At 45.8% G+C, this 27089-nt stretch overlaps 1 protein-coding gene across 4 annotated transcripts; it reads right to left on the minus strand.

The window, feature by feature from the left end:
- Positions 1-1594: 1594 nt before the first annotated feature.
- LOC147636282 (P-loop containing nucleoside triphosphate hydrolases superfamily protein) lies at positions 1595-26309 on the minus strand. 4 transcript variants are annotated; one of them, XR_015266515.1, is made up of 8 exons: positions 25993-26309; positions 25319-25465; positions 25151-25225; positions 24770-24963; positions 24408-24576; positions 23912-24319; positions 2113-2279; positions 1595-1962 (listed from the first exon to the last, which is right to left on the minus strand). XR_015266515.1 is itself a non-coding variant. In XM_086801728.1 (8 exons), the coding sequence occupies exons 1-8, from the start codon at positions 26299-26301 to the stop codon at positions 1939-1941; spliced, it is 1407 nt and encodes a 468-aa protein (XP_086657854.1). In that variant the 5' UTR covers positions 26302-26309; the 3' UTR covers positions 1595-1938. The 4 variants fall into 4 exon arrangements, 3 of the variants coding, with proteins under 3 accessions (XP_086657854.1, XP_086657852.1, XP_086657853.1); XM_086801728.1 differs by having other exon boundaries at positions 2113-2193; XM_086801726.1 differs by having other exon boundaries at positions 1595-2193.
- Positions 26310-27089: the final 780 nt, after the last annotated feature.

Below are 27089 nucleotides of genomic sequence, written 5' to 3' on the forward strand. Positions count from 1 at the left end.
GCCACTCAATGCAACGTCGAAGTGCCCACAATGGAAAAGCGTGGCCTCCAAGCCAACATAGGCAACGGCTCCTCCTCCATGCCCCTTGCAACGTGCGGCAGATTGCTCGGTCTCAAAGAGAGCCGAGCAGCAAAGCGCCCATTATCGATGATGCGGGAAGGTAATTACTGTGATTAAATGCAATGGAAGTCCTATGCAAAAGTGGGAGGAGACCCCAAAAAAAAAAGCGCAAGCAACAAAGATACAAAGATGGATGCTCAAAGAAATGAGATGGGATAATAGGTGTAGGAAAATGGGGTAAGAAGACAAGTGAAGGGTTAAAGAGAGGATGATGTGGATAGTGTGTGTGTGTGTGGGGGTGGTACTGACAAAGGGTGGCAATGTCTGCAAGTCTTGTGCTGCACAACTCTCTATGTTAGCTGCAAAATTTTCGTTTCTAACATCCTTTATGTTTTACTTGTCTACCTAGGGTGGAATCAAGGAAACATTAGGGTTTGGGAAGAGTCATTTGAGTATCTTTGTTCTGATCCATATTAGGGTTGGGAAGCTCCCCAAGCATGTCCTCTTTAGGCTTAGCTATTTGATCAAGCTATCTTGATAGCCACTTGTAGGAGAAGCTTTGCCTGCATCTTACTAGGAAGAACCAATGCTAGACTAACATCCACAATCGATGAGCTTGAAGCCTACTCTTATGTTAGATGGAGATTCAAAAGACAAATTAAAAATTACAAATTCATTACCACATTTGAAAATGGATTATGTATCATAAATCAATACGTAAGACTAATAGCCGCCTTCAACACTGAAGGTGTTTTGCTCCACTTTCGATATCGAAAGTGTTATTTAGAAAACGAGGAAAGGGCACGTTCTCTTATGTTTATGAAATTTCAAGGAAGATTGTGCCGCCTCCTTGCCATTCTTTACGTATGGTTTTTTTTTATATATATACTTCACACAAACAAGCACAAAAATCCCCTGACTTGATGAATGACGCATGACTCAAATTCAAATGTGGTAATGAATTTGGAATTATCAACCTTACGATGTACTTTGAGATCTCTGTCGATGTCCATCCATTGCTCACATTAAATATAATCATAGCCTCGATATTCATGCTCGTTTGAGCTCTATAAGCTGTTCATATAAACTTGAGAAAGACACATGTGAAGAGGACGTGTTGTGATTGCTATGTCCATCTTCATTCAAGCGCTTCAAGATGTTCATACGTAAACGGAAGGACACATGTTCTTTCAAAATACATTGACAACACACAAGTGCAAGCAATCAAGAGGATAAGGGTACCCAAGTATTCTAATTCTAGTTTTTTTTTTAAAGAATGCTTGTAACTCTCCATGAGCTTCCCTAGTAGGTGTTGCATGTGACAACACTAGTTTGTGACATGCTCGTAACTCTCCGTGAGCTTCCTTAGTAGGTGTTGCACATGACAACCCTAGTTTGTGACATTGTCATCTTGTTTGTCCACCTTTTAGCATAAATTTTAGTCTGGTGGCTGTTTATTGTTGAAAGTGTATGGTTCATCATTCTCCTCCCAGAACCCACCCCCCCTCCCCCTCACCCCCAAAAAAATCGATAATCTTGTAAAAATTTTATATATGCCAATGAAAGAACTTTACATTTGCAATCATGACTTCACAAATCGTATAGCACCGCACTCACATCAGCAGCACCCAATGTCAAGTTAGTAGTAGACACATCTTCAAAGGTAAACAAAGCCAACTTCTCTAGAGGTTAGTGCAGATTCAGCCTTGACGAATGTTAGCACACGCACACAAGCGCATGTGCAGAGTAGCTGGTTGGCCAATTGCACCAGACCCACCAGAACAAGTCTGCAGACTCGACGCTCAACAGTTTACAAATCATTTCCTCCCATCAAAAGAAGCTATGCCTTCAGATTATTGATGCCATTTGCATGGGCCTTCATGTGTTAACACCATGGAGTGCCTAAGAGTGTTCACATATATAATACCCAAACCTGAGCAGATTATTTTACCAACAAAAATTTGCACTAGTCCAGATTGTTTAAAGCCCAAATCTTTAGCGAGCCTTCATGGTCACTATTAAGCTTTTATCCACAAATTTAGCACCACCCACCTTTCCTTGCAAGCCTGGTGGCAATTGTACGACCCGCCTTTGATCCCCCACTTCAATCAGCAGTGCCGATCCTCCTCTCCACTACAAACATCAGAAGAATACAGCTTCAAATGCTCAGCAGCACATGCACACATTTCAATCTCAATTGTTGCCAGCTTAAATTGAACCTGGACAAAAACAACATGAACTAGTATTGACATGACAGGCAGCAACCATATGCAAGCAAAGAAGGGCGAAGAACATGCTAATGAGAAATTCAACCAGAGACTGATATTACTGATTAAGGCCAAAATCCTCCTTCAGATCAGGTACAAACTTTCAACTTAACAGATTTTCTAGCCAGTCTCATTTTTAAATAAAACAGCCAAGTACGCTGCACTACAAATATCCACCCATAACATCAGATGTAGTGCCAGATTGTTGATTGGGTATTGTGTACAGGCACTCGGGTGAAAGCCTGGCAGATAAGAGTTCTTGTTTCATTTGATATCAGGGCGATTCAATCAACATCTACATAAGAAACTAAGAGATGGTATGTCCATTCTGTTGATTTCTTGCATTGCTTTTCCCTGCCCTAGTTTGCCAGTCTTGGTGTGATTTACACCAATTCGGCATCCATACCCTCTAAGGTAAAAGCACGAGCAAAATTGCTCAACATCTCATGGGATTACATAGTGTTGACCACCCAGGTTTCTCTTCTAGAGTTTATGGATAACTGATGAGCCTTCAAACAGTGAGGGAGGAGAGAAGAAAACTAAAGAATGATAAGAAAGCTGAGTAAAACCCCAGGCACCTAATATGAACTTGTCCTGGGCATAACATACTTCCCCCCTTAAGGAACACTGATGTTCTCAACAATGAACTTGCGGAACTCAGACTTCAGATTCCGAACAGATCCCCATGTAGCCTCTTGTTACGTGCACACTCTCCCAAGTAGGACGTGGACATGCTTCTACCCACCAACTCAGAGGTTGAGTACGTGGCCAGATTTATGTGTTTGTAGGGGCTATTGTGCCATATCTTTGTAATATTGTCCAGACGCCAAATAAGCAACCCAATGTGGATAGAGTTATTGGATTAATACATGAACACACCTAGTTGGACATTATTATTAGGATTGGTAGAGTTGGTAGCCAACTCACCAACACTAGACACTATAAATAGGAGTCTAGGCTTCAACCATATTCATTCATTGATCATCATTAAAGGTCACAAGAAAAGCTCTGGGTATCTTCTTTCAGCCCTAAACACCATCTGGGAACATGCTGATGCAAAACACATGCAGAAGAGAGAGAAGAGAGAGAGAGAGGTGAGTATTCAATATATCATAAAGTAAAAAGGTACAATGTTCTTGCAGCCCTTGGCTGTCTTCCATGAAAAGGTATTAAACCTTATCTAATCCTAGTCTATGACTAATCCTATGACCCAGCCAAGCAAGGCGCTGAATGACAAAAACAATGAGCATTGTTTGCCTTTTATAGGCTAGACATGACATAATAGTTGCAGCCGACTGGATATAAACCTGTATATACTTGCCGACAGCACTCTGTGTCCACCATCAGTCACATCCCTGCCAAATCAGCAACACATGCTCCAAATCTCTAGTTCTGATCTGTCTTTATCTGGTTGCTCCTCAAGATTAGCTCTATAAGTTCAGCCAGAGCATGTCTTGCACATGACATCCCCCTCTGCTAAACTTGATGACAAGATTTCAATCTGTATTCTTGGATGACTATCATCATCCCATTCTCTATTCTCGGAGTCCATCCTTCCTACTCTGGCAACCTTTTAACCCGGCCCGATCTCCAAATCCACTCTAACTCTGATGAAGATCTATGCATCTGTTCCATCCAGTCTCCATTCCGTTCCTACCGTGTCCCTGAACATTGTCTCTGGTCTTCTCTCCTGAGAAATGAGTCTGGCACTCTCACTCCACCCCTTGGAGGATCATCCTCCTCTAGAACCGTTGCTTGAAAGCCTTTCCACTCTAACTCTGATGAAGATCTATGCATCTGTTCGATCCAGTCCCCATTCCGTTCCTGCCCTGTCCCTGAACACTCTCTGGTCTTCTTTCTTGAGAAATGAGTCTAGCACTCTCCTTGGAGTATCATCCTCCCCTGGAACTGTTGCCTGAAAGCCTATCTGGTGTGCCCCGAGTGACACCCGACTCACGGGACTGCCATCCCCTTGGGCTTTATGGAACAACACCAACCAACCTCCTAGGAATTCTTCCATGTGTTGTGTTATTTGCCTTGGGCCTCGTACTTGTGAACTTTCCTATACCTTGGACCTGCGCACCTTCATCTGGGATTGAATCAATGTTTAGCCTTGTTGAGCTTGATGCTGAGACAAAGTTCCTGATTCCCACACCACCATAAGATCAAGACATAGGCAATGGTTTCATCCATGCATGATGCAGTAAGGTTGGGTGGGACATTGGCACCAACGATATCTCAGAACCAGCCTCAAGCTCTGATACCAATGTCACAAGCGGAAGCTCTAGGAATCATCTTTCAGCCCTGAACACCATCTGGGAACATGCTGATGCAAAACGCATGCAGAAGAGAGAGAAGATAGAGAGAGAGAGAGATAGCTGAGTTGGCTGCCTTGCATGAAAAGGTATTACACCTAGTCTATGACTAATCCTATGACCCAACCAAGCAAGGGGCTGAATGACTAAAACAATGAGCATTGTTTGCCTTTTATAGGCTGGACATGACATAATAAACTGGCCGACTGCTGGTCGGCCAGCTTCCTAGACAAGTTTTATTCATCTTGTTGCAGTCGACTGGATATAATCCTGTATATACTGGCCAACGGCACTCCATGTCCACCATCAGTCAAATCCCTGCCAAATCAACAACACATGCTCCAAATCTCCGGTTCTAATCTATCTTTATCTGCTTGCTCTCCTCAGGATTAGCTCTAAGTTCAGCCAGTGCATGTCTTGCACATGACATCATTGAGTCATTGAGAACTCGGGACCAATGCTACCATTGAGCATCTCTATTCAGCATTGTATACATTTCATGTTAGTAATACATGGTAGATTAGGTCATCTCATCTCTACTGTGTATTGAGCATGAAGAAGCAGCAGTTTGAACATGGGTTTAAGTCTTTGATTAGGTGTTGATCGCAATCAATCAATTCATAAACACACTTCCGCAGCACCCATGTGACAACAAAAAGGCTACAATTTTTTCTCTCTCATAAGGGCATGGAGATCCATCGCAAAGAACCCCATCACATCTGTATTTTCACTTAGGTTTGCATTTTTTTCCATTAAGGCTGCGTTTAGCAAATTATGGACCAGATAGCCCTTGTGTGTGCAAGGGGCGCTCAGCAAAAGGTCAAAAAAGAGGGCCAAATGCTCCAAGTAGAGGGCGGACAGAGCAAGCAAGCACAGCAGCCTGTTGGAGCTTCAAACACAGCTAGACAGGAGTGGAAAAAGGCGCATTGGGGGGGTCCAGTGATGGGCACTCGAAGGCCAAATCTGGGCGGCCAGATCCAGAAAAAAATGCAGCCTATGCAAACTGCAGGACAGCACACAGTAGGGGACCAGATTCGGAAAAAATGCAGCCTATTCAGGCTGCAAGGCAACACACAGTAGGTGGCCATATACAGCAGCAAAATGCTGCAGGGTGCCTCCAAGGGGGTGCTACAGGCCGGCCAGCAGCGTTTTATACAATTGGCTACACCTGCCCTATCCTACCATACCCTACCAATTGGTTACAGCCACCCTTCCTCCATTGCGCAAGGATGCAACCTTCGCCTAGCCCTTGACCGCAAGGGTGTGTTGGTTTTCTTCAAGTACATCTGGCAGGAACAGAACATGGAGTTTCGGCAGATGTGTGAGAGCTCTTTGGTTTCTTGGGAGAAAACTGTCAGAATATGCAGCGGAGATGAAGACAAAATCTGAGAACACAAGAGCAAGTGCACTGCAGAAAAATACAGCAATAGAGAAGGAGAGAGAGAGGCGTGTAACTTTGCTATATATACACAAGAAAATCCCGAATACTGAATGAATACATGTGTGGGGCAAGGATCTATTTTATATGGCCCCTATGGTCCAATTGGCCTGCAATAAGGACAGCCAACAGCAGCAAACATAACACCCAACTTGCATAAATGACAGTCGGCCAGCTCCAGTCTGTCGGCCACCACACATGTGGAGTCGGCCAGCTACAGAGAAAGATAAGGAGCAGCAGAACCAGTCGCCTATCACCTGGACCACTTAGGACAGCCTCCCACACCTTGTAAAAATAGGAAAAAAAATAGGGAAAAAATATGGAGAGTGGGGAAAAATGAGAAAACACCTAAATCGGGCAGGTACACCCACAACAGAGGCCCTGGTGTAAATATACAGACTGGAGATGATTGCTAACACTCCCTCTCAGCTCCTAGATGTGGAACCAACCCCAGTGAGCTGGAGTGCCGCCGGAGCATAGCCTGAGGTAGAGACTTCGTGAAGAGGTCCGCCGCATTGTCCTCCGTCGAACAATAAAGAAGCAAGATGTCACCAGAAACAATCTTTTCACGAACAAAATGCCTCTGGATGACCGTGGGTTCCACCAGTGGAAGCCCAATCCTGCCAAGTAACCTCTGCAACCTCACCACCTCGCAAGCCGCACCACAAGCAGCCCAGTACTCTCCCTCTATCGATGATAAGGCAATAGTTGGCTGCCTCTTACGTCTCCATGAAACCGCTCCTAAGCCGAGGGAAAAATTGTAGCCTAATGTGGATCTCCTCATGTCTGGATCTCCTCCCCAATCTGAGTCACTCCATCCTTGGAGTCTAACTCCATCCATCAATCCCCCTCCTATGCAAAAGAGTCCAAGATCCTTCGCATGCTGTAGAAACCACAAGATACGCAATCCTGCCTCCCAAAGAGTCCTCTGCAAACATGAGCTCAACAGCCTCATCAAGAAGCCCCCATCCAATCTGGTTTTCAGCAACCAAATCAATGAACCATTCTGCTTCCGAGTCAAGGAGGCATCATATTGCTCACAAGGATCAACGACTGTTACGGTGGGATGCCAAGTCCTGGAAACTTGCTGAATGAAAGAATGTGCACAAGCGAAAGCAAATAAACATGAGAGAGAGAAAGATTGCAAGCAAGAGTAAGAGCTTTATTAGCTTGAGGTTACAGAGTACAAGAGCCAACAAATAGGGCAATGAAAGATATGATGGAATGAATGAAAGAGAGCAACTCTTATATACTTGTGCATGAAGCAGTCGGCTGTAGAAAACAGGCCGACAGGACTCCACGACAGCATAAGGAGAGATGCAATTTTTTAACACCCCCTCTGCATCTTGAAGTGTGCAAAAAAAAAAGTAAGAAGAAAACTGATGATGAAGGTGCGACCATGGACACCTCAGCATGGCCAGTAGTGAGTACACCTCGGAAAATGCACATGTCAGCCTGTTGTCTTCAAAAAACAAAATGCCACTATAAAGAGCAAAAGAAGAGCAAAAGAAAATCTGCTTGGCTCCAAACTCAAAGTAGAACTGTGAACACATCACATCCAATAACCTCGAACAAATGAACATGGAACACATCCTGTCCATAGTCTCTGCTAACCAATAGTTCTGGAATTCATCCGAACCATGAAGGAAACTTGGTTGATCCTGGAACTCATCCGGACCATCAAGTGAACTTGCCTGTCTTTATACTTGGAACTCCGACACACGGGTCCCATGCTCTAGATTTAATATAAGAGAGCTTTTGAAAACCCCCTCTCCGCCCACAAACCGTTTCTGGAAGACAGCACGCGGAGGGATGCACTTAGGATCAGAGCAGGACACCAGTCATGTTCTCTCCAGTCTGTAAGGCCTTGGGAGAGCTCGGGTTGTCACTAGACGAGTCTGTGTCAGTGTCATGTGACTTGTCTTTGCCCTTCTTTGAAGACTTGCCCTTGTCCTTAGCTTTGCCTTTGTCCTTCGACTGACAATCCTTTGACAGGTGGCCTTTCTTCCCACACTTGTAACACCGACTCCGAACTTTCTTCTACACCGTCGCGAGTGCTTGATCAGGTCCAATAGACCATGAAACTTTCAACTTCCCCTGTGAAACTAGAATGGATTCCTCTTCCAAGAGGAGAGTACACAGATCATCAAACTCGAGGGAACGTGTTGTGATCTGAACCCGCAAAGCTCGGTGACAACAAGTGGCTGCGTTTCCCAACTGTGCTGCGTTTTCAGGTCCAACCAGCCTGCTGTTTGATGCCGGCCAGTTTTGGTGGCTGCGTTTTCTCCTGCAAAGGCAAGCCGGCCCGTTTACTTAGCTGCATTTTCTTCTACAGAGGCAAAAGGTGGAGTTGTGGCTGTGTTTTCCGCACCTGCATATGTTTTTGGTGAGTTCTTTGCATTTGGTGCTGCCAGACAAGTGGCCCTACATTGTCTTCTTCCTCCACGAGTCCCTGCCCTTCCGGTAGGAGGTTCCCGGTGGATCTTGGACTGTTTTGCTGCTGTCCAGCCTCTTTCTCTCTCAGGTTTGAGAGGGGGCTGATTGTTACTGGTGCCTCGCTTCGTTGGAAAGCACTTGAGAGAAGTGTTTGAGAGCTGAGATTTGTTCTTTGTTGCTGTGGATATGGCTCCCCCCTTGTATGAACAAGGATGACAAGTTGAAAGGACCCAACTATGCTCATTGGAAGCTTCAAATATGCAGATCTAGTTCATCCACAAGGGTTTGTGGGACATTGTTCAGGGCACTGAAAGGAAGCCCGAGCATCCTCAAAACTCTAGGAGGTGGAGTCAAGATCAGGAGGATGAATTTGCTGCGGAATTACAAGACAGGGAGAATTGGGACTCGAAGGCACATTCTGTGCTTGTGCGGACCATCACCAAGGAGGTCTCACCAGCAATGCAAACCCTCACCAGTGCTCATCAGGTATGGTCAAAATTGGAGGATCTGTTTGCAAGAGATTCATCGATGAGGGCAGTTACCTTGTAGGGGTAGCCCTACGGCTTGTTAATTCCTAAAGGCAAATCAATGCAGTCTTTTCTCATGAAGGCCAAGGTTATTCATGACCAGTTTTACTAGCTATGAGTGCTGCTTTGTCCTCTTCTCAACTGGCTGCTCTTCTCCTCACCAAGCTTCCTCTGGACTATGATGTGATTTCTTGATCTTTGCGGTGCCAGGTCACATCCACTCAATTGAATTTTAATGATCTTAGCTCCCTACTTTTGGAGGAGGAGTCCGTTCTCGTTTCCCAGGGCAAGTTGAAGGTGTCAGTCAACAGTTCTGACCAAGCACTTTCCTCAATTCAAAAGAAAGGTCGGAGTCTATACTTCTCTTGTGGGAAGAGAGGACATCTGTCCAAGGATTGTTTGTCCAAGAAGAAGGACAAGACCAAGGGCAAGGCTTCCTCTCTTGCGGGAAGAGAGGACATCTGTCCAAGGATTGTTTGTCCAAGAAGAAGGACAAGACCAAGGGCAAGGCTTCATCTCAGAGAAAAGGCAAAGACACGACACAGGATAGTGATATAAATTCTAGTACCACTTCTAGGGCTCCCAAGGCGCTTCCGGCTCAGGAAAACCTAGATGGTGTACTTCTCTAGTACACATGGCAGTTTCCCCCCATGTGCTTCCAGCCAGAAGAGGCTTGTGGGCGGGAGAGGGGGCTGATTACAGCTACACTTACTCGTGCATGGGGACCGTGATTTGGAGTTCCAAGCACTAGACATTTGGCATGACATTGTTATCTTTGGTACAACAGAGATTATGAACTGGATCTCTTCCAAGTTCATTGTTCGAGGCTTTTGGGACGTGATGTGTTCCGTCCACTGTTGGGGATTATGGACGCGGTGTGTCCAGCAGCTCATCATCTATTCTTGGAGTTCACTGCACACCTGTAGGAATTTCGTGGCCAAGCAAAGTTCCTGGCTGTTCGTGGTGGCATTTTGTTTTGAGAAAATAGGTTGGTGGATGCTCTCTCCGAGGTGATTCCAGTAATCGCGGTGCTGGAGGGTCCATGGTTGCATCTTCATCGACTTATCTTCATCCAACTCTTGCACACTATGAGCTGCAAAGGGGGTGTTAGAATTGTGCATCTCTGTGTTTTTGGGGCTTTACCATTTATTTGGTATTTCACATTTTCTCCTATTTATTTTGTCCAAGGCCAGTCGGCCGGCCCTAGAGACAGTCGGCTAGGTCTCTCTTGCACTATATAAGGAGTTCCCCCATTATTCACTCATTCATCCACTTCCCTTGCACATTGTTCAATGCTCAGTTGCTGGCTATTGCCATTGTAAAGCTTTACTGCTGTTATAAAAGGTGATCTTGTCCAACTCTCTCAATCTCCTTTGCACTCTCTCATATGTTAAATGTTTATGCTTCCGCCTGTGCTATCTCCTTCACCGAGGAGGCAGTGAGCGGAGACATCATTGGAGATAGGAGGTCCACTTGCCATGCTATTGGAGTTCAGACCAGTGTGTGGAGCAAATAGCAAGTTCGCCACACATTCAATACAAGGTTGGAGAGGTGGAGCATCAATTGCACTCATGCTCAACGTGGACATGCTTCTACCCATTGGCCAACTTAGAGATCGAGTACGTTTGTAAGGGCTATTGTGCCGAATCTTTGTAAAATTGTCCAGGGACCCAATGAGCAACCCAATGTGGACAAAGTTGTGTTATTGTGTAAACACACCTGGTTAGACTGGTTGGACATTATTGTTAGGGTTAGTAGAGTTTGTCACCAGGAGGTGAAACTTTTTGCAGTTGTTTTCCTTATTTACATTTCTTTATAAATATATATTTTTCTTTTCTTTCTCTTTGGTTGCTGTTGTTTTCCCCCGAGATCTCTTGGAAGGGCTTGGGCCATTGCAATGTCAGAATGGGTCAGCCAGTGGGACTTTGGACCAATGGTTGGCTAAGCCTGAGAACTGCACTGAAAGATGAATGACAGTGTCCAGGACATGGCCACTGAATGAGGGTATATGCTGGTTTACACTAGTAAGTGGCCGCCACTGAAATGTGAATGTATCTTGAATTCTAAGCAAATTCTGAAGTGACCATAGTGGTCAAAGATGATCAGGAGACCAGAAGGAATGCAGATGACATCATCCCTAAAATCTAGGAAACTGCTATTTTTGGCAGTGTCGGAATTGAAAAGTGTTCGCGTCAGTTTGTGCGGAATGTCAAGGGGACCAAAAGCTGACAAAGGACTGTTGTGAGAATGTGAATCAGTCAGGAGATTTTTAGCCTGGAAGATTGCATGGTGGAAAAGGCTTAAAAATGTGCCAAGTGTCAAATTTTGGTGCATTTTCCTCATAGAGAAGAGGGAAGCGTGGGAATTTGGAAAAAAAGGAGACTCATTTGCAGCCATCGTGTGGTTTTGTTGCAGGAAAAACAACTATGGTGGTGCACTCCCTTGCCCTACAACTCATGAATTGAGGGTTGAGCTTGCTCCCCATAGCCTCTCTCTCTCTTTCTCTCTCTTGCAGACTATGGAAATGCTCTCATCAAATAAAATCAGGTACAGTTGTGTGAATTTCATGCTTATATGCAAAGGTTAGTTGCCTCCTTGAACAGGAACAGGTGTAGTTGGTTCTTACACCAAAGCAGGGACGGAAGAGGGTAATAACCTCTTCAATACAATGCTGTTTCAGCACTGTTTAGGTGCTGTTTTTGGGCTGTTATGTTGCCCGGTTGATGCCAAAATGCAGTAGGACTTTGCTAAAGTCCTCCAGGACAGTACAAGGGTTATTTTGGGCTGAAAACAGAGCTGAAAACAGGTCTGTGCAGAAAATTACGGCAAGCTGAATTGTGATGTTTTGGACTCCATTGGGTAGCCTGATGCCTATGGAAGTGAGCCTATCAGTTGGGACTCATTCTGAGATGTTATGGAACAGTTTTAGTGCAGTTATGCTGGCAAATTTCTCCCAGAATTTGTAAAACTCAGCTGATGCAAGTAGAGTGCTTTGTTGCACTTGTGCTTTGTAATTTCCAACCTTTTAACAATAAAGAAATACCGCAAGGGGCGCCGGACTTCGGGGCCAATGTGTTGTTGAGCGAGGGAGCGAGGATTCTGTGATTGTGTGTCTGAGTAAGTCCAGGTTATTTGTGAATGAATTACCGCTTTATGTGTCCATAGACCGGTTTCAGAGTTGGTAGCCAACTCGTCAACATTAGACACTATAAATAGGACAGGCTTCAACCATATTCATTCATTTGACATTATTGTTGGTAGCCAACTCGTCAACATTAGACACTATAAATAGGACAGGCTTCAACCATATTCATTCATTTGACATTGACCATCATCAAGTCATTGAGAACTCAAGAGTAGCTCTACTATTGAGTATCTCTATTCGGCATTGTATAAATTTCATGTTAGTAATACATGGCAGATTAGGTTCTCTCTCTCTACTGTGTATTGAGAATGAAGAAGAAGCAATTTGAACATGGGTTTAAGTCTTTGATTAGTTACAATCAATCAATTCATAAACACGCTTCGCAAGCACCCATTTTACACCTACCTCTTCAATCTTCCCTCCACTTGATCAGGTACTCATCGCAAGTACTCCATCTTGAATGCCTAGTATACTGTTTGCTCTTCCCAAACTAGTTCTTCCAAAGGAAAACCTTTGTTGTTACATGCACGGAAGCTCTTTGTCTTCTTTCAGCCCTACACACAGAGATAGGAACTCTTGATGCAAAACGCAAATAGTAGAGAGAGAGAGAGAGAGAGAGAGAGAGAGAGAGAGAAAGAGAGATATTAAGCGTCTACTAAAGACCCAATGGGCCTATGAGACCAAAGTGATACAATAATGTCCATGGCATATCTCATCATGGAATGGAAAATAAAACAAAAAGAAAACATAAATATAGCTATCTCACTGGGATGATACAAACTGTCCATGGAAACTCATCATGAAATACTAAGAACATAAAAACATGGGAGCAACATCAGCTCCGAGTAGATGGTATACCACTCTCCAAAATGTCAAGCATGGGGCTGACGAGTATGGCCGAGAGGTCTCCCTCAGCTATGTCACGTAGAAAGGTAGCTCGATGGCAGTGAAGCATGTCCTGGATCTGGAGCTAATGAGGTGATCGTGGCCGATGGGGGGGTCGAGGGCGTCGGGCACGCTGGAGTGCAGAGGCTCGGTCCGAGGTAACTCCTCTCGTGCGAGGTAGGTCCAAAGCAGCTCGTGGAAGGTCCACAAGATCCACTATGTCGGTGTCCTCCACCTCCTGGGTCCAGAAGAAACTGGTGATGGTTGGCTGCCGAGGGAGGGGGCGGGGTGGTTGGGGCCTGTGTCTCAAGAAGGTGTCCCTGTGTCTGCGGAGCTCAAGCAAGAAGAGGCCCAGGCAACGCTGGTCCTGGAAGTCAATGATCCTGGAGAGTGAACCGAACCCCTCACGAAATAGACAGTGAAACTGTTAGAAGTCATCTCCAGTCTAGATTTATACACCAGGGCCTTTGTTGTGGGTGTGCCCGCCCTTATGAGGTGTTTTATCATTTTTCCCCACTCTCCGCATTTTTTGCCTTATTTTTCCCATTTTTTGTGGCTTGGGAGGCAGCCCATTTGCTGGCCGACTGCTGAACTGGTCCACGACTCCATGCCAGAGCTGGTCGACTGCTGATGATCTGGCCGAATGGAGATGTGTGCTGGTCATGGAGTTCTCAGGGCCAGTCGGCTGCCTACAGCAGGCCGACTGCTGCTATGGGGGCATATAAATAGGCCCCCACCCCCATACCACTCAGTGTATCATACCGGGATCTTCTTGTGTATATCAGAGCAGAGTTACACACCTATTTCTCTCTCTCTCTTGTGCTGTATTTTTCTGCATGCGTTTTTGCTCTTGTGTTCCCAGATCTGGTCATCATCTCCGCTGCGTATACTGACATGGTATCAGAGCCCTAGGCTCTAGATAGTTCTTGGGATTTGTGTGAGCAAGAGGGGGACTGTTGTGTGGCTGATTGGTGGACTGTTTTGGACTGTTCGGGAAGAGGAGAAGCAAGAGGATGGCGGGCTGATTTGCTGCAGGTATTAGTTCTTCTTTGTTCCCACCCAGCCACCCTTTGTACATCCCCGCAATGGCAGATCTGTATGAGATGGCCGAGAGGCATGTGAAGATCCCGACACTCCCCACGTTCCCGGTGGACCGTCAATTGGACGGGAGCAACTACGGCATATGGAAGGTTATGATGGAATCTGTTCTGGAGTCTTACGACCTCCCTGATTTCGTCATTGTTGGGGTTCCACGGCCGGAAGTCGAGGAAGGGGAGTTACCGTCGACCCGAAAGGACCGGGAGGCTCAGACACACAAGTGGGATCGTGTCAACGCCAGGGTCCGTTCGTTTATCTTTCTCATTGCACACCACAAGTAATCAATCATGTAAAGCATATGATGCTGGCCAGAGGTATATGGCAGCATTTGGCCTCACTTTACAATAGGGTATCACCCATGAAGAGGATTTCCTTGGAAGTACAGATGCGGGTTATGAACCCTGCAAAGTCGTCGACGATACAGGAGCATATTAACAAGCTGCAGGCTCTTCAGCAAGAAGTTCTTCAGGCTGGGAAGGAGATATCGTCAGAGGACATGGCCATAACGTTGCTGTCACACTTGCCCTCTTCGTACTCAGCATTTTACTCGATTATTATTACCAGTGGCAGGCTCAGCACAATCACGTGGGAGGAGCTTGTGCCCATGGTCCTGGACCAGGAGAAAAGATTCACGAACCCTCCTCAGGCTGGAGGTTCGGAGGCCTTGACTGGCCAACGGTCGAAAGGCCGTAACACGGGCAAAGGGAAGGCTTCGTCGGAGAAGTCTTCTGAGAAGAAGTCCGTTTCTGACCGCGAGAAACTAAAGGCAGAGAGGACCTGTAATGATTGTGGCGAGAAAGGCCACTACTGGAGGCAGTGTCCCAAGCGGAAGACCGAGAAGGATGAAGATTCCCAAGCAGCAATCATGAAGACTCCGGCTTTTGTGCACCTGGAGGTGATGGACACCGATGTTTCATTTTCTTCAGGCAAGGAGGAGATTGGAGGACTCTCCACAACGGTTACTCGGGAGTGGATTCTCGATAGTAGTGCTTCCAAGCACATGACTCCTTCCCATTCCGGTTTACAAGATCTCTGCAGGCTTTCTGGTCATATTCTTACTGGTGATACATCCACTATCCCAGTTCACAGTGAGGGCAGGATGGAGATAATTCTCGATGGCAGAGGGAGGAAGCATTCCTCCCAGGTGTTGTATGTTCCAGCACTTGGTTTTCATCTGTTGTCAGTGCATCAGGTTTGCAAGACTAGCGTACGGGTGGAGTTTGATGAGCATTTTGTTGCTCTCTAGGACAAAGCAACACGCCAAGTGGTTTGGGAAGGCGGAGTGAGAATGGAGCTTACAAGCTTTCAGCACTCTCTCTCTCCAGGTCCTCAGGTTTGTGATGAGTGGCAGTCTAGTAATGGCTACGTGTGTGTGGATACGTTGCAGGTGCAGGCTTTCCGGGACCAGATGGTGGTTAGCTTGCCAGTAGATGACAGCAGTTGGCAGGAACTTTCCAGTACTGATGTTGGTAGTTCTTGTGTTCGTCAGTCAGAGAAAACTGAACAGGTCACTTATGCTCTGATGTCTCGTAGTATTCGAGACAAAGAACCTCCAGTAGATGAGGATGTTCTTTCCACGGGGACCTTTCGGAAAGCCAGGCAGGTGGCAGGTGATTACTTGCAGACGGAGATGGTTTCTCCAGGCTTTGTGGTTCCAGATTCAGAGGGGGTGGTTGACAGGTTTCAGAAGGCCTTGCGTGGTCTTCAACAGGTTTCCAAGACTTGTTTATGCACCGTAACAGGTGTTGATCCTTGTGAGCACTGTGATGCCTCTTTGACTCAGAAGCAGAATGGTTCATGGATCTGGTTGATGGACACCAGATTGGACGGGAGCTTCCTGATGAGGCGGTTGAGCTCATGGTTGCAGATGACTCTTTGGGAGGCAGGATTGCATTTCCTGTGGTTTTTGCGGCATGCAGCTGTTGAGAGGTAAGCTTGATGACAAAGCTACTAAGTGCATATTTGTGGGTTACAGCAGTGGTAGTAAAAGGCTACCGTCTCTTTAATCCTTCCACACAAAGGATTTTGGACAACAAAGTTGTTGTATTTGCCGAAAATTCAAACCAGCCATTGGCTGAATTTTTTGGACAGCCACCTTCGGGCCCACATAACATGTTTGAAGGACTTCTCGCGTTCGGAATTGATGGCTCTATAGATCAGCCATCAACTTTGCCCAATGGACAGCATTTGAGTGCTCCAAATCAGCCCTTGAATAAGCTCATTACACCTCAAAATGTGGAGGAAGCAGCGGAGCAAGAGCGGACAACAATGGAGGAGGCTAGAGTTATGCCTCATTGGCTGCTCCGTACTTTACAAGAGAGCAAACTTTCAGCTCCACTTGGTAGCAAGACACGGGCTGGTTCACCTAATGCAAGAGAACACGCAAATGTTGCTTGCATGAGTACACTTTGTGATGCAAATGAGCCAGATTCATTTGAAGAGGTTCATGAGGATGAGCATTGGATGCAAGCCATGCAAAATGAGATGGATTCTATCCATAAAAACAGCAGTTGGGATTTGGTGGATCATGGACTCTTGTACACAGGAGGGGGGTTGTTGGATGGAGTCCGACTCCACGATTGGAGTGACTCGGTTTGGGGAGGAGATCCGAACACGAGGAGATCTACTTCAGGCCCAGGAGCAGGTTTTTGGAGCAGTAAGAGACAGTCATCTTTTGCCTTGTTGAGCACAGAGGTAGAGTACCGGGCTGTTTGTGATGCTGCTTGTGAGGTGGTTTGGATGCAAAGGTTGCATTGCAGGTTTGGGCTTCCACTGGAGGAACCCATGGTCATCCAGAGGCACTTTGTTCGTGAACAGATCGTTGCTGATGACATCTTGCTAGAGTTCTGTTCGACGGAGGACAATACGGTGGACCTCTTCACGAAGTCGCTCTCTCAGGATTTGCTCAGGCGGCACCCCAGCTCCATGTGGTTGGTTTCACAGCCAGGAGCTGAGAGGGGGTGTTAGAAGTCATCTCCTGTCTAGATTTATACACCAAGGCCTTTGTTGTGGGTGTGCCCGCCCTTATGAGGTGTTTTATCATTTTTCCCCACTCTCCGCATTTTTTCCCTTATTTTTTCCATTTTTTGTGGCTTGGGAGGCAGCCCATTTGCTAGCCGACAGCTGAACTGGTCCACGACTCCATGCCAGAGCTGGCCGACTGCTGATGATCTGTAGATGCGCTCTGTAGATGCGCTCAGCTCTACCTGTCTATACTCTGTAGATGCGCTCAGCTCTACCTGTCTATACTCTGAGGCGGTGGGAAGAAAACCCCGTATCTGGCCAATCGCAATCCGCATGGCATGGAACATGTGAACACTCAAGTAGCCCTACTGCTGGATGAATCCATCCTCAGTGAGTGTGAGGAAGTGAACTCTTTAAAAGTGCATCTTCGTGGGGAGCTCCACATGTGCAATGTGTGTAGAGACTAAGAAGATCTGATTGGATAACCCGGTTGGTATCCTCGTGAGACAACCGGAGAAAAGGGGAGTCCAAACTGTGGGGGTAAGCAGTCCATGCAGAGCCCATATACTGAGAACCAAGTGGAAACTAGTGCATACCATACTAAAGAGTGCCCCTCAAGTGCTAGCTGTCTGGAGGACACCAGGGCAAGCCTCGGGTACCTATGGGGATCCATGTGACTAATGCGATGGAGGTATGTGACTGTCTGGAAGAGTGCCTCCACTACCATCGGGGCTGCAGCAAACTCTGCCTAGATAATCTGGTGTGGGACTGATGGTTTGCTACGGATCATACGGGAGTATATCATGACCTGGGGCCTCTCAACTCGTTGCCACTCCTCATCGGATAAATCTGGCCCCTAGAAAGCTGCTCCATACATCAAGGCTGGTGTGACAAGGGTGTCAAAAAGTCAGTCCTTCGTCCTGGGCTCCTGGAAATGTGCCTAGAAGCACTGCCGCTCAAGTAAGCTCAAGGCTGCATATCCCCGCGTCACTCTGGCATGTGCTGCGGGAAGCATGGTAAAGCGTGGGCCACTGAAAGTGACACCAAGGTAGACATAGGATGAGACAATCTCCACAGGATATGTGAAGCTCAATCTGGATGTGACGGGGCGAGAGGTATTGAAGACCATTACCTTGGTTTTACCAAGGTTAACAGAGAGGTCCCGCTGAGTGCAAAAGTCATGTAAGGCATCCAACTGTCTCTGAAGCCCTTCGGCTAAGTCTGAGGGGAGAACAATGTCATCTGCATAAAGTAGTATGGGGATCAATATGCCTGCCAGTGTGGGACCAGCCCCACCTAATCCATCAATGAAGCTCGAGATCTCATCAATGTAGAGGCCGAAAAGAGTGGGTGATAGAGGGCAGCCCTGTTTCACCCCAATAGTGCTAGAAATCTCCTGTGATGTACCTCCTGGGGCTCTCACTCGTCCGGTGACGGACTCATAGAGGGCGATGATGCTCCAAACCATGTCAAATGGGACTCCAATCTCCTGTAGACAGTGTAAGAGGCGGGCTCGGGGTACAGTATCAAAAGCTTTGCGGAAATCCACAAAGTAGCAGCAGTTAATCCTCTGGTGTCGTGCTCTACCCTCCTCGATGATGGCACGGAGGGTGAAGATGTGGTCAAGGGTAGAGTAGCTCCTCCGAAAGCCAGCCTATCCTGAGGCTCTACATCCCTGGCTCTCTACAAATGAACTGAGCTCCGTCTCTAGCACTGATCCATAGAGTTTGGCCAATGTGTGGCCAATCATGATCGTCCTGTAGTTATTAGGATCAAGTGGATCTCTGGCTTCGAGGATGGGGGTGATGGTGTTGGTGGACCAAGAGAGTGGAAATCCTTCACAAAAGGCTCTATTGAACATGGAGGCTAGTAGGGGCGCTAGGGTATCATGGGCATGCGAGATGTACTCAGCAGTGAGTCCCTCATGATCTTGGGCTCGTCCATTGCGTAGTCTACGAATGGCCTTGAGGACCATGCCCTTTGTGAAGAAGGTGGAGGTGGTGGGACAAGGATCTGGTGGTGGGGGTAGGGATGGCTGATGGGGGGGAGCGTGCATAGGAGTGCCATGTATCCGGGCAAGTGATAGGTGTGGGAGGGCGATGTTCTCGGAGTTTCCTCCATGCCTCTTTGTAGTTCGGCCCTAAGAAAAGTCGGTATAACTCATCCTCTTTCCGAGCATAGAACTCCCGTTTCTTGCGTTGGGTGAGCCGTTGAGAAATCCGTTGCGCTTGGCGCTTCGTGATCAATCTGTACCTGATGCTTAAGACGGGAGCATGTGGCCCGACATTCGTCACCATACCAACAGTTCTGGGGCATGGAACCGCAAGGTGGCTTGGCAGTAGACCACCGCATGCAGATGAAAGAAGCAGTGGCGGATGTGTGGAATATGGTGGTGAGTTGTGTTGTGAGGGTGGATAGGGGGACAGTAGGTTCCACATCCTGGAGTTGGCGGTAGATGTGGTTGGAGTAAACAAGGTCAAACTCATGATCAAAGAGGACCTGAGTGTAATGTGAGATAGGGGGGGTGGTGGAGGGACGGGTGGTGTGCACGTAAGAGTGAAAGAGAGGTAGGCATGGTCAGCTTCAAAAGGGGGTGGCGGAATGGAGAAGTCGGGGATAAGGTGTGCCAAAGCCAGAGATCCCATGAGATAGTCCACAGTGCTAGTACCTCTTGAGTGAGGAAAGGAGGTGAGGGCACCGGAGGAGGACCATCAGGACATCCCCTTATAGATAACGAGACCATGTGTAGCTCCCAACTCTAAGAAATATCTCCCATACACTATGACCTCCTCATGATCCTGTGATGATCGCTGCAGCCCTGTGTCAATGATGTCCACCTCCTGTAGTCTGATAGGGTCGTTTAAGTCGAGTAATGGGACCTGCTAACTTCCCGTCCTGGCGTTGAAATCCCCGAGCAAGAGGAATTCCCCCAACTGTGAGAACTCCATGATATCCTCATATAATGGTAAGTATGGTGACTGGCCATGCTGTGCGGCGTAAGGGGAGTGGCGTGGTGCAAAATAACACAGCAATGTGGATGACTCTGTCACTACTAAACTGTAGCCACACCTAAAGATATCGTGCATCCTCGTCCTTCCGGACGATGCTGAGAATTTGTCGGAGATGGGATCTAAAAAGGTGAGAAGAATCTACTGAATGAAAGAACCTAGCATGAGTGAATATAGGGATGTGGAAAGATTCTAGGAAAAGGTGCCCCCAAATGTAGGGGAGGTGACACAAATCAAGGACAAACTTACCATTAGGTATCTGATACAGATTTCTATCACTTTAGATTGCAATTTGAAGTTAGTTTGATGTCCCAACCATCCAGTACAAAACCAACTATCCTAGGCTTTATGCAAGTTTTGGTGTATTCATGCTTGTAAACTTATTGTAATCATTATTAAACACCAAATTGGAGTTGTAAAATGGTAGACACTGCTCTTGAATCTTGAATTGGATCGAGAGGTAAGACCCCCTTCACATCATCATGAGCATTGCACAAGAAGTAGCTAAGTTCAACGGGGAGCAATTCCATACATGGTAAACAAAAATCATGCGTAGTGTTGGAAGTCTGAGGGCTTCTTTGGCGATAATAGCTCATTACTAAGAATCCTTGATGATAGTCTTGTCTAGAGAGAGGTTGATGTGGGCCCTTTGTGTGGCTTCCTATGCTAACTGGAGTTGGTGATAGAGCTCTATAATTCTGGCGATGGCTTGGATCAACTACCACTTCTTCTCATTGATGAGACTATCTGGAGCTAGAGGTTGTTGAGGTTAGAGATGTATAAATCCTTAGTAGTTTGCCGCTCTTGAGCCTTTGCGAGACGAGTGACATTTGTCTCTATGACATGGCTGCAACTTCCTGCTGGGTGGAAAATGCATTCGGTCATCTTGGTGATGAGCTCACGAGCCATGTGAGAGAAGCCTAGGGCAAAGTTTCAGACTTCTTTATGTGCCCCATGTACACTTTCCACATATACTTCACTGGATCAAAGCTGCATATTCTTGCCCACCAGTGAAGGGTCTCCAGAATGTTGAAATGAGAGAAGTGAGAAGAGAATGGGCCTGCATATGAGTAGTGAGAATGAGTAAGAAACTATGGAGACTAGTTGAGGGAAGAGATGAATGTCCAGTGGAGAATAGAGAGAATGAGTGAAAGAGCAGAAATAAGAAAGTATTAGGACTCATTGCACTTAGCTTAAATGATGAAATCATTCACCACATTACAGGGATACAACAAGCTAAAGATGTATGGGATGAACTTAACAAATTATTTAGCACTCAAGCAAAGAATTCAAAGATAAATCTGCTAATGCAATTCTACAAACTTGACATGAAAGAAAGTGAACCTCTAACCACACTTGAACAAATACAAAAGCATCAAACAACAACTTGCAACCATTGGAAAGAAAGTAGAACATAATGAGACATTAGCAATGCTTCTAAAGAGTGTGGATAAGGGAGAGTATGAGAACATTGTGGCAACCTTAAAGAATATACCAGATTTGAAGCTGCATGAGATAGAAGGAGCTCTATTAGAGTAAGAGAACAAGATCAAAGAGAAGAAAGAATCGGACCCAACAATTGGAAAAAAAAAAAGCACTCTATACCCAAGGAGATCTCGCACGAGGACGAGAATGAGGAAGAGGCGGGGGAGGAGCTAAGATCTTCACTTGCCACAACTGTGGGAAGCCATGACACATGGCTAGAGACTGCTACAGCAAACCAAATGAAGAAGGATCAGCATCGGCCAACTTCACGGAGACTCCCAAGGTAGAGGAGTCAGAATATCTTCTCTAAGAGAGGAAAAGAGAAACCCTATAACCCAATGTAACCTACCCCAATAGAGTAAAACCACCTCTGAGCCACCGATGATGTAAGCCATGTGATAGATATATGTGTGAGCACTTTAGTCAAAGTTACAAGCACTTTTAGTAGCCTTGGACACATAAAGAGAGAGTGTTAAGGACTATGAGTTAGAGACTTGAGACACTGGTTCGCAGGCTACGAAGTAAGAAGAAAACTTGGTATAGGGTCCAAGTGTGATAGAATTATTCATTTGAGGGAAGGTGTTGAAATATACAAGTGAATGGTGTGTGCGAGAACAAGCTCTTAGCTAGAGACTATAAAAGGAAGTCTGTAATTGAGTGAGTAACAATGAAAAGGTGAGAAGAATCTACTAAATGAAAGAATCAAGGGTAGCATGAATGAATATAGGAGTGTGGAGAGATTCTAGGAAAAGGTGCCTCTAGATGTAGAGAAGGTGACATAAATCAAGGAGAAATTAGTGGGATTAGATGCTTGGCACCTTGTGGATGCAAAAGCTATAAATTGAAGCATTGGTCTAATGAGAATTTGCTGGCTTTTGAGTATCCATGCCTACATTATACTATTAGATTAATTATACACTAATCTTACCTTAATCACCTTCTAATTATTTGCTAATCATGTTGATTCTTGCATTTGATCCACCATAGCTCATCACATTACTGCAAGTTTAACAGTAGACCGACACCTTCAACTCACCAACCAGCCCACATGACGGCTATAAACAGGACCCCTGGCCCTCATAGAGATCATCAAATATTCTACATCTCAAGGAGCTTCTCAACACACCAACACAGGCATTTGGAGAGCAAAGGAAACAATCTAGCAGTTTTAGTGTTTTGCTTGAAGGTCTGGGATCTGCTGCAACTTTGCTGAGATCAGCAGGGAATGATCACCTTTGCACTTGAAAAACACTCATTTGTATTTTCGTTTATTGTACATAATACAAGGATTAGCATTAGAATATAAGTGTGTGTGTGTGTGTGTGTGTGTGTGTGTGTGTGCGCGCGCGCGCGTGCATGCTTGTCTGCAGCTGCACATCTATCTTTGTTAACGCAACATAGTACAAGTATTTCTACAGTATTATCAGAGCCTAGGATTCTTGCAAAATTTCTTGTCCAACATCCCGTGTGTGGTGCCGGCCTAATTAGGTAGTATCAGGGAAGCCTAGGAGGGGTTGTGACATAGCAGAAGCCTTCATGCCTTTAATCACAGCCCTTAAGCACCCTGTAGGAACCCTGCTGCCGACTCGATTATGATGCTCTGAATGCTGGCCAATTGCTATATCTACTGAATATCATGCCCTAAATGAATGCCTACACTACTGCCTAATGAGGGATTAGATTAGGGATTAGCATGGCATGTTGTGTGCACCTGACAGGGTTTGGGACAATTTTTTTTTGGGAAATCCTTTATTGTTACCATTTTTTCATCGTGTTTTCAGATAAGCATTTGTCTGCCTGAGTTGCAATGTTGGTGAACCGGTTCACTGCTCTCTTCTCGAGGGGATGCGAACCATCATTCGGGCAATGGGGGCAGCATCTCAAAGATCCAGATTCCACTTCAGTGTCTGCCCATCACTCGCAGCAAGAGGATGACAACCTCGAGCAAGAGGTAGAGCAGCCAGCTCCCAAGGCATCGATTGTCAGTCCTGGTCTCAAGACAGCTCCCAAGGCATCGATTGTCAGTCCTGGTCTCAAGACAGTCGTTGTTTACATTGGCACGAAAGCCAGAATGTTTCACATGTAACCACGTGATTTGTAAACCAAAGCTACTGATATATAGGATCATTCAGACCTGGACCAACAAAACTGACCAAACTCTCTGCTTCATGTGCAAAAAGCATGAGCAGATGATATGCAACCACCACTCTCAAATCATGACCACCAAACTGACCCAGCTCTTTGATTCATGTGCAAAACAAATAAGGAGGTGCTGAAATCAACCTGTGATAATTTGATCTCTGACTTCTCAAAACCAGGTAAAAAGAAAGCAACTGCTTGTTCCTTCATGTTGTACTCCACTGGAACCGGAATATCGCTAAAATCATCCTTTTCTAGAAGCACTTTTGCATTGTTACTCAAGCTGGCAATGGCTTTTTTCCAATCAGCATCTGAACTGAGAGGCAAGGCCGGCAGACTAGCTACAACGAGAGGAGAAAACTTTTCTTTGAATGCATATGTCTGCTCCGCATTGGCAGGTGTCTCTGCATAAAAAGCACCGGCTACACGTGCACCAGATTGCATAGCACAGCCCCAATATCGCAAAGCGGCACTGACAGACAACTGGTTACTGGGATCCATCACTAAATAGCAAGCAAACCTCTTTGAGTCTGCAAATGTTTGAGAAATTTTCTGTAAAATTCCAAAATAAATGGTCAAATACAAAAAATATATATATACAAGGAAAATAATGTTTGTTTTAAGAGATAAATAAAGTAACCTCAAGAACTTTGTCAGCCCCATCCCACAGTTCCGCAATAGTTCTTCCGCTGGTATCAGTGCCGCTCTCTTGCATCACAGAGACCTCCAACAGGCGAAGAATAGACGGAGACGTGACCCTACCTGTGTCCGTCTTCTCCGCTAAGCCCCTTGCACGCTGCAAATACCATCTACTCCAAGATTCAAAATCAGAAAAATGGTAAACTTCAAATTCTAGAACCCTAACAGGTGAAATCGGGCAACCACCCACTACACAGACTGCACAGATGAAACAGAAGTAAAACCTTGGGTATCAACAAAGCCTACAATGTTGGAGCACATCAACTCAGACACATGCAAACACTGCCTTCATTTGCAAATCACCTTGACTTTTCTGCTGCCCCCAGAAGTCGAAGAGTTTCTTCACTGCTTAAGCCATCATAAACAACCATATCATACATTTGATTAGCTTTGCGGCTTTTGAGAACATCGCCTGCAAACCCGATAAACCGTTCCATAGCTCCGAGTGCCAGGAGCGCATCCATACCAGGAAGAACACTAAGCTCCTCACCCACTACCTGCATTTCAAGAGGCATTTTTATGAACTCTTTGAAAACCATACTATCAACATCCTCCATTAGAATAGCCAGACCAAAGAAAAACCTTATAAACTTGAGAATAACAGGCCTTAATCAAAGAATGCCATATCCCATGCTAGCATGCTTGCCATTCTCAACTCATGTAAACCACCGGATTCAGACAAACCTCATCTAAGGCTCCTTGGCTGAAATTAAGCCTAGCATCAGCCTTCTTAATTTGTGCTAGTGGATCAAGGAGGAGCTGCAAGAAATAAGTCGCTTACAGTGTCATGGCTTCAATTAGATGGAAAATCTCAAAAAAGTAAAACTAGTCTTTTAGTTGCAGCAACGTAACCTTGGTTGATTCGAGACGTACGACATCAAGAGCGCCTTCACAAAAAGATGTTGGGGAGCCTCCTATCTTGCGGCCAAGCAGGTAATCCACTGTGGGTTCCTGAGATTGCAACACTAGACAAGTGCGCATGCCTGTGTTTGCATAATGCTGCATGGTAGGTTTTTTCCAAATAACTCAAAATTGAATCCCATCATATGACCAAAACTCTTTCAAGGGAAATCCTACACTTGCCACACCCTATCAATAACAATTTCTACATTAGCAAACCCTTTATACACATACACATGTTAGGTATGTGTGTATACACAAGCACCTACACTATGTATGCACATACATGTATATGCATGTATGTAGAAAATTACACACATATACATGCATGTGCAAAAAACAATGACCAACAGTACATAAACCCCTATCCGATGAATCATCTACATAAGCAGAACCCTCTTACTAATCTCTGCCACATAGGAGGCAAAACCTTGTCGTTAATTTCTACCAAACCATATCCATAGCAATTTTCTCTACTACACTGGAAAAAAAAAAAGGCTGCCAATTTGATGTTGTCATCTAATGTTATCGAAACATACCCTAGAGCTTGACAACCTACAAAAAAATCAATCATTTGGGTTGCATGGAAATCACAAATACAGTGGCATTGTTTATGGATCTCATACATGAGCTGCGAGAAGAGAGGCAATGGTTTTGCCGGAGCCTCCTTTGCCCAGGAAAGTGACGAGCTTCGTGCAGCGATTTCCATCCTGCTGCTGCAGCGCGTTGATGCAGGTGTAGTGGCGGCGGCAGCTCGGATCGTGCTTTTTAGTGGGAGACCCTTTGAGGTGAAGCTGGTAAGGCCGTAGCTGGTTCGAAGAGAGAGAGAGCCCATCTACTTGGAGCCGTAGCCCTGCCATTAGATGCTCTACAGTCCAGAGTGAATATATATATATATATATATATATGTATACACAGACTACACAGTGACACATGTAAGTTTGTGTGTAGTTGGATCCCTAAACTCTTCCTTTATATAATATAGTATCGGACCCGCGCGTTGCTGCGGGTGACCAAGGTTCCAGAAAAGAACTGGTTCTCTCTCTATGGCCATCTTTCTCTCTCTCTCTCACTTTCCCCCCCTTTAGGCATGTCTCTCTCTCTCTCTCTCTCACACACACACACATACATGCACGCATGCACACACTCCCTCTCTCTTCTCACTCTCCCACACATAGAAGTCCTCTCTCTCACGTAATCACACTCTCTCTCTCTCTCTCTCTCTCTCTCTCACATGCACTAATGGAAACACACTCTTCCCCCCCCCCCTCCCAAATACACACACTCTCACACATAGACCTCTCTCTCTCTCTCTTTCTATCTCTCTCTCTCTCTTCCTGTCACTCTCTCTCTCTCTCTCTCTCTTCTCACACACACTCTCCGACATATAGAAACTCTCTCTCTCTCTCTCTCTCTCTCTCTCTCTCTCTCTTACATACATACATGTACACAAACACGCACTCTTTGTCACGCATGCACACACTCCCTCTCTCTTCTCACTCTCCCACACATAGAAGTCCTCTCTCTCACGTAATCACTCTCTCTCTCTCTCTCTCTCTCTCTCTCTCTCTCACATGCACTAATGGAAACACACTCTTCCCCCCCCCAATACACACACTCTCACACAGACTTCCATCTCTCTCTCTCTCTCTCTCTCTCTTTCTATCTCTCTCTCTCCTCCAGTCACACTCTCTCTCTCTCTCTCTCTCTCTCTCTCTCTCTT

Source organism: Cibotium barometz, chromosome 8 (genome assembly GCF_041138505.1).
Source record: "Cibotium barometz isolate CiBa-2024 chromosome 8, ASM4113850v1, whole genome shotgun sequence".
Taxonomy (NCBI): domain Eukaryota; kingdom Viridiplantae; phylum Streptophyta; class Polypodiopsida; order Cyatheales; family Cibotiaceae; genus Cibotium; species Cibotium barometz.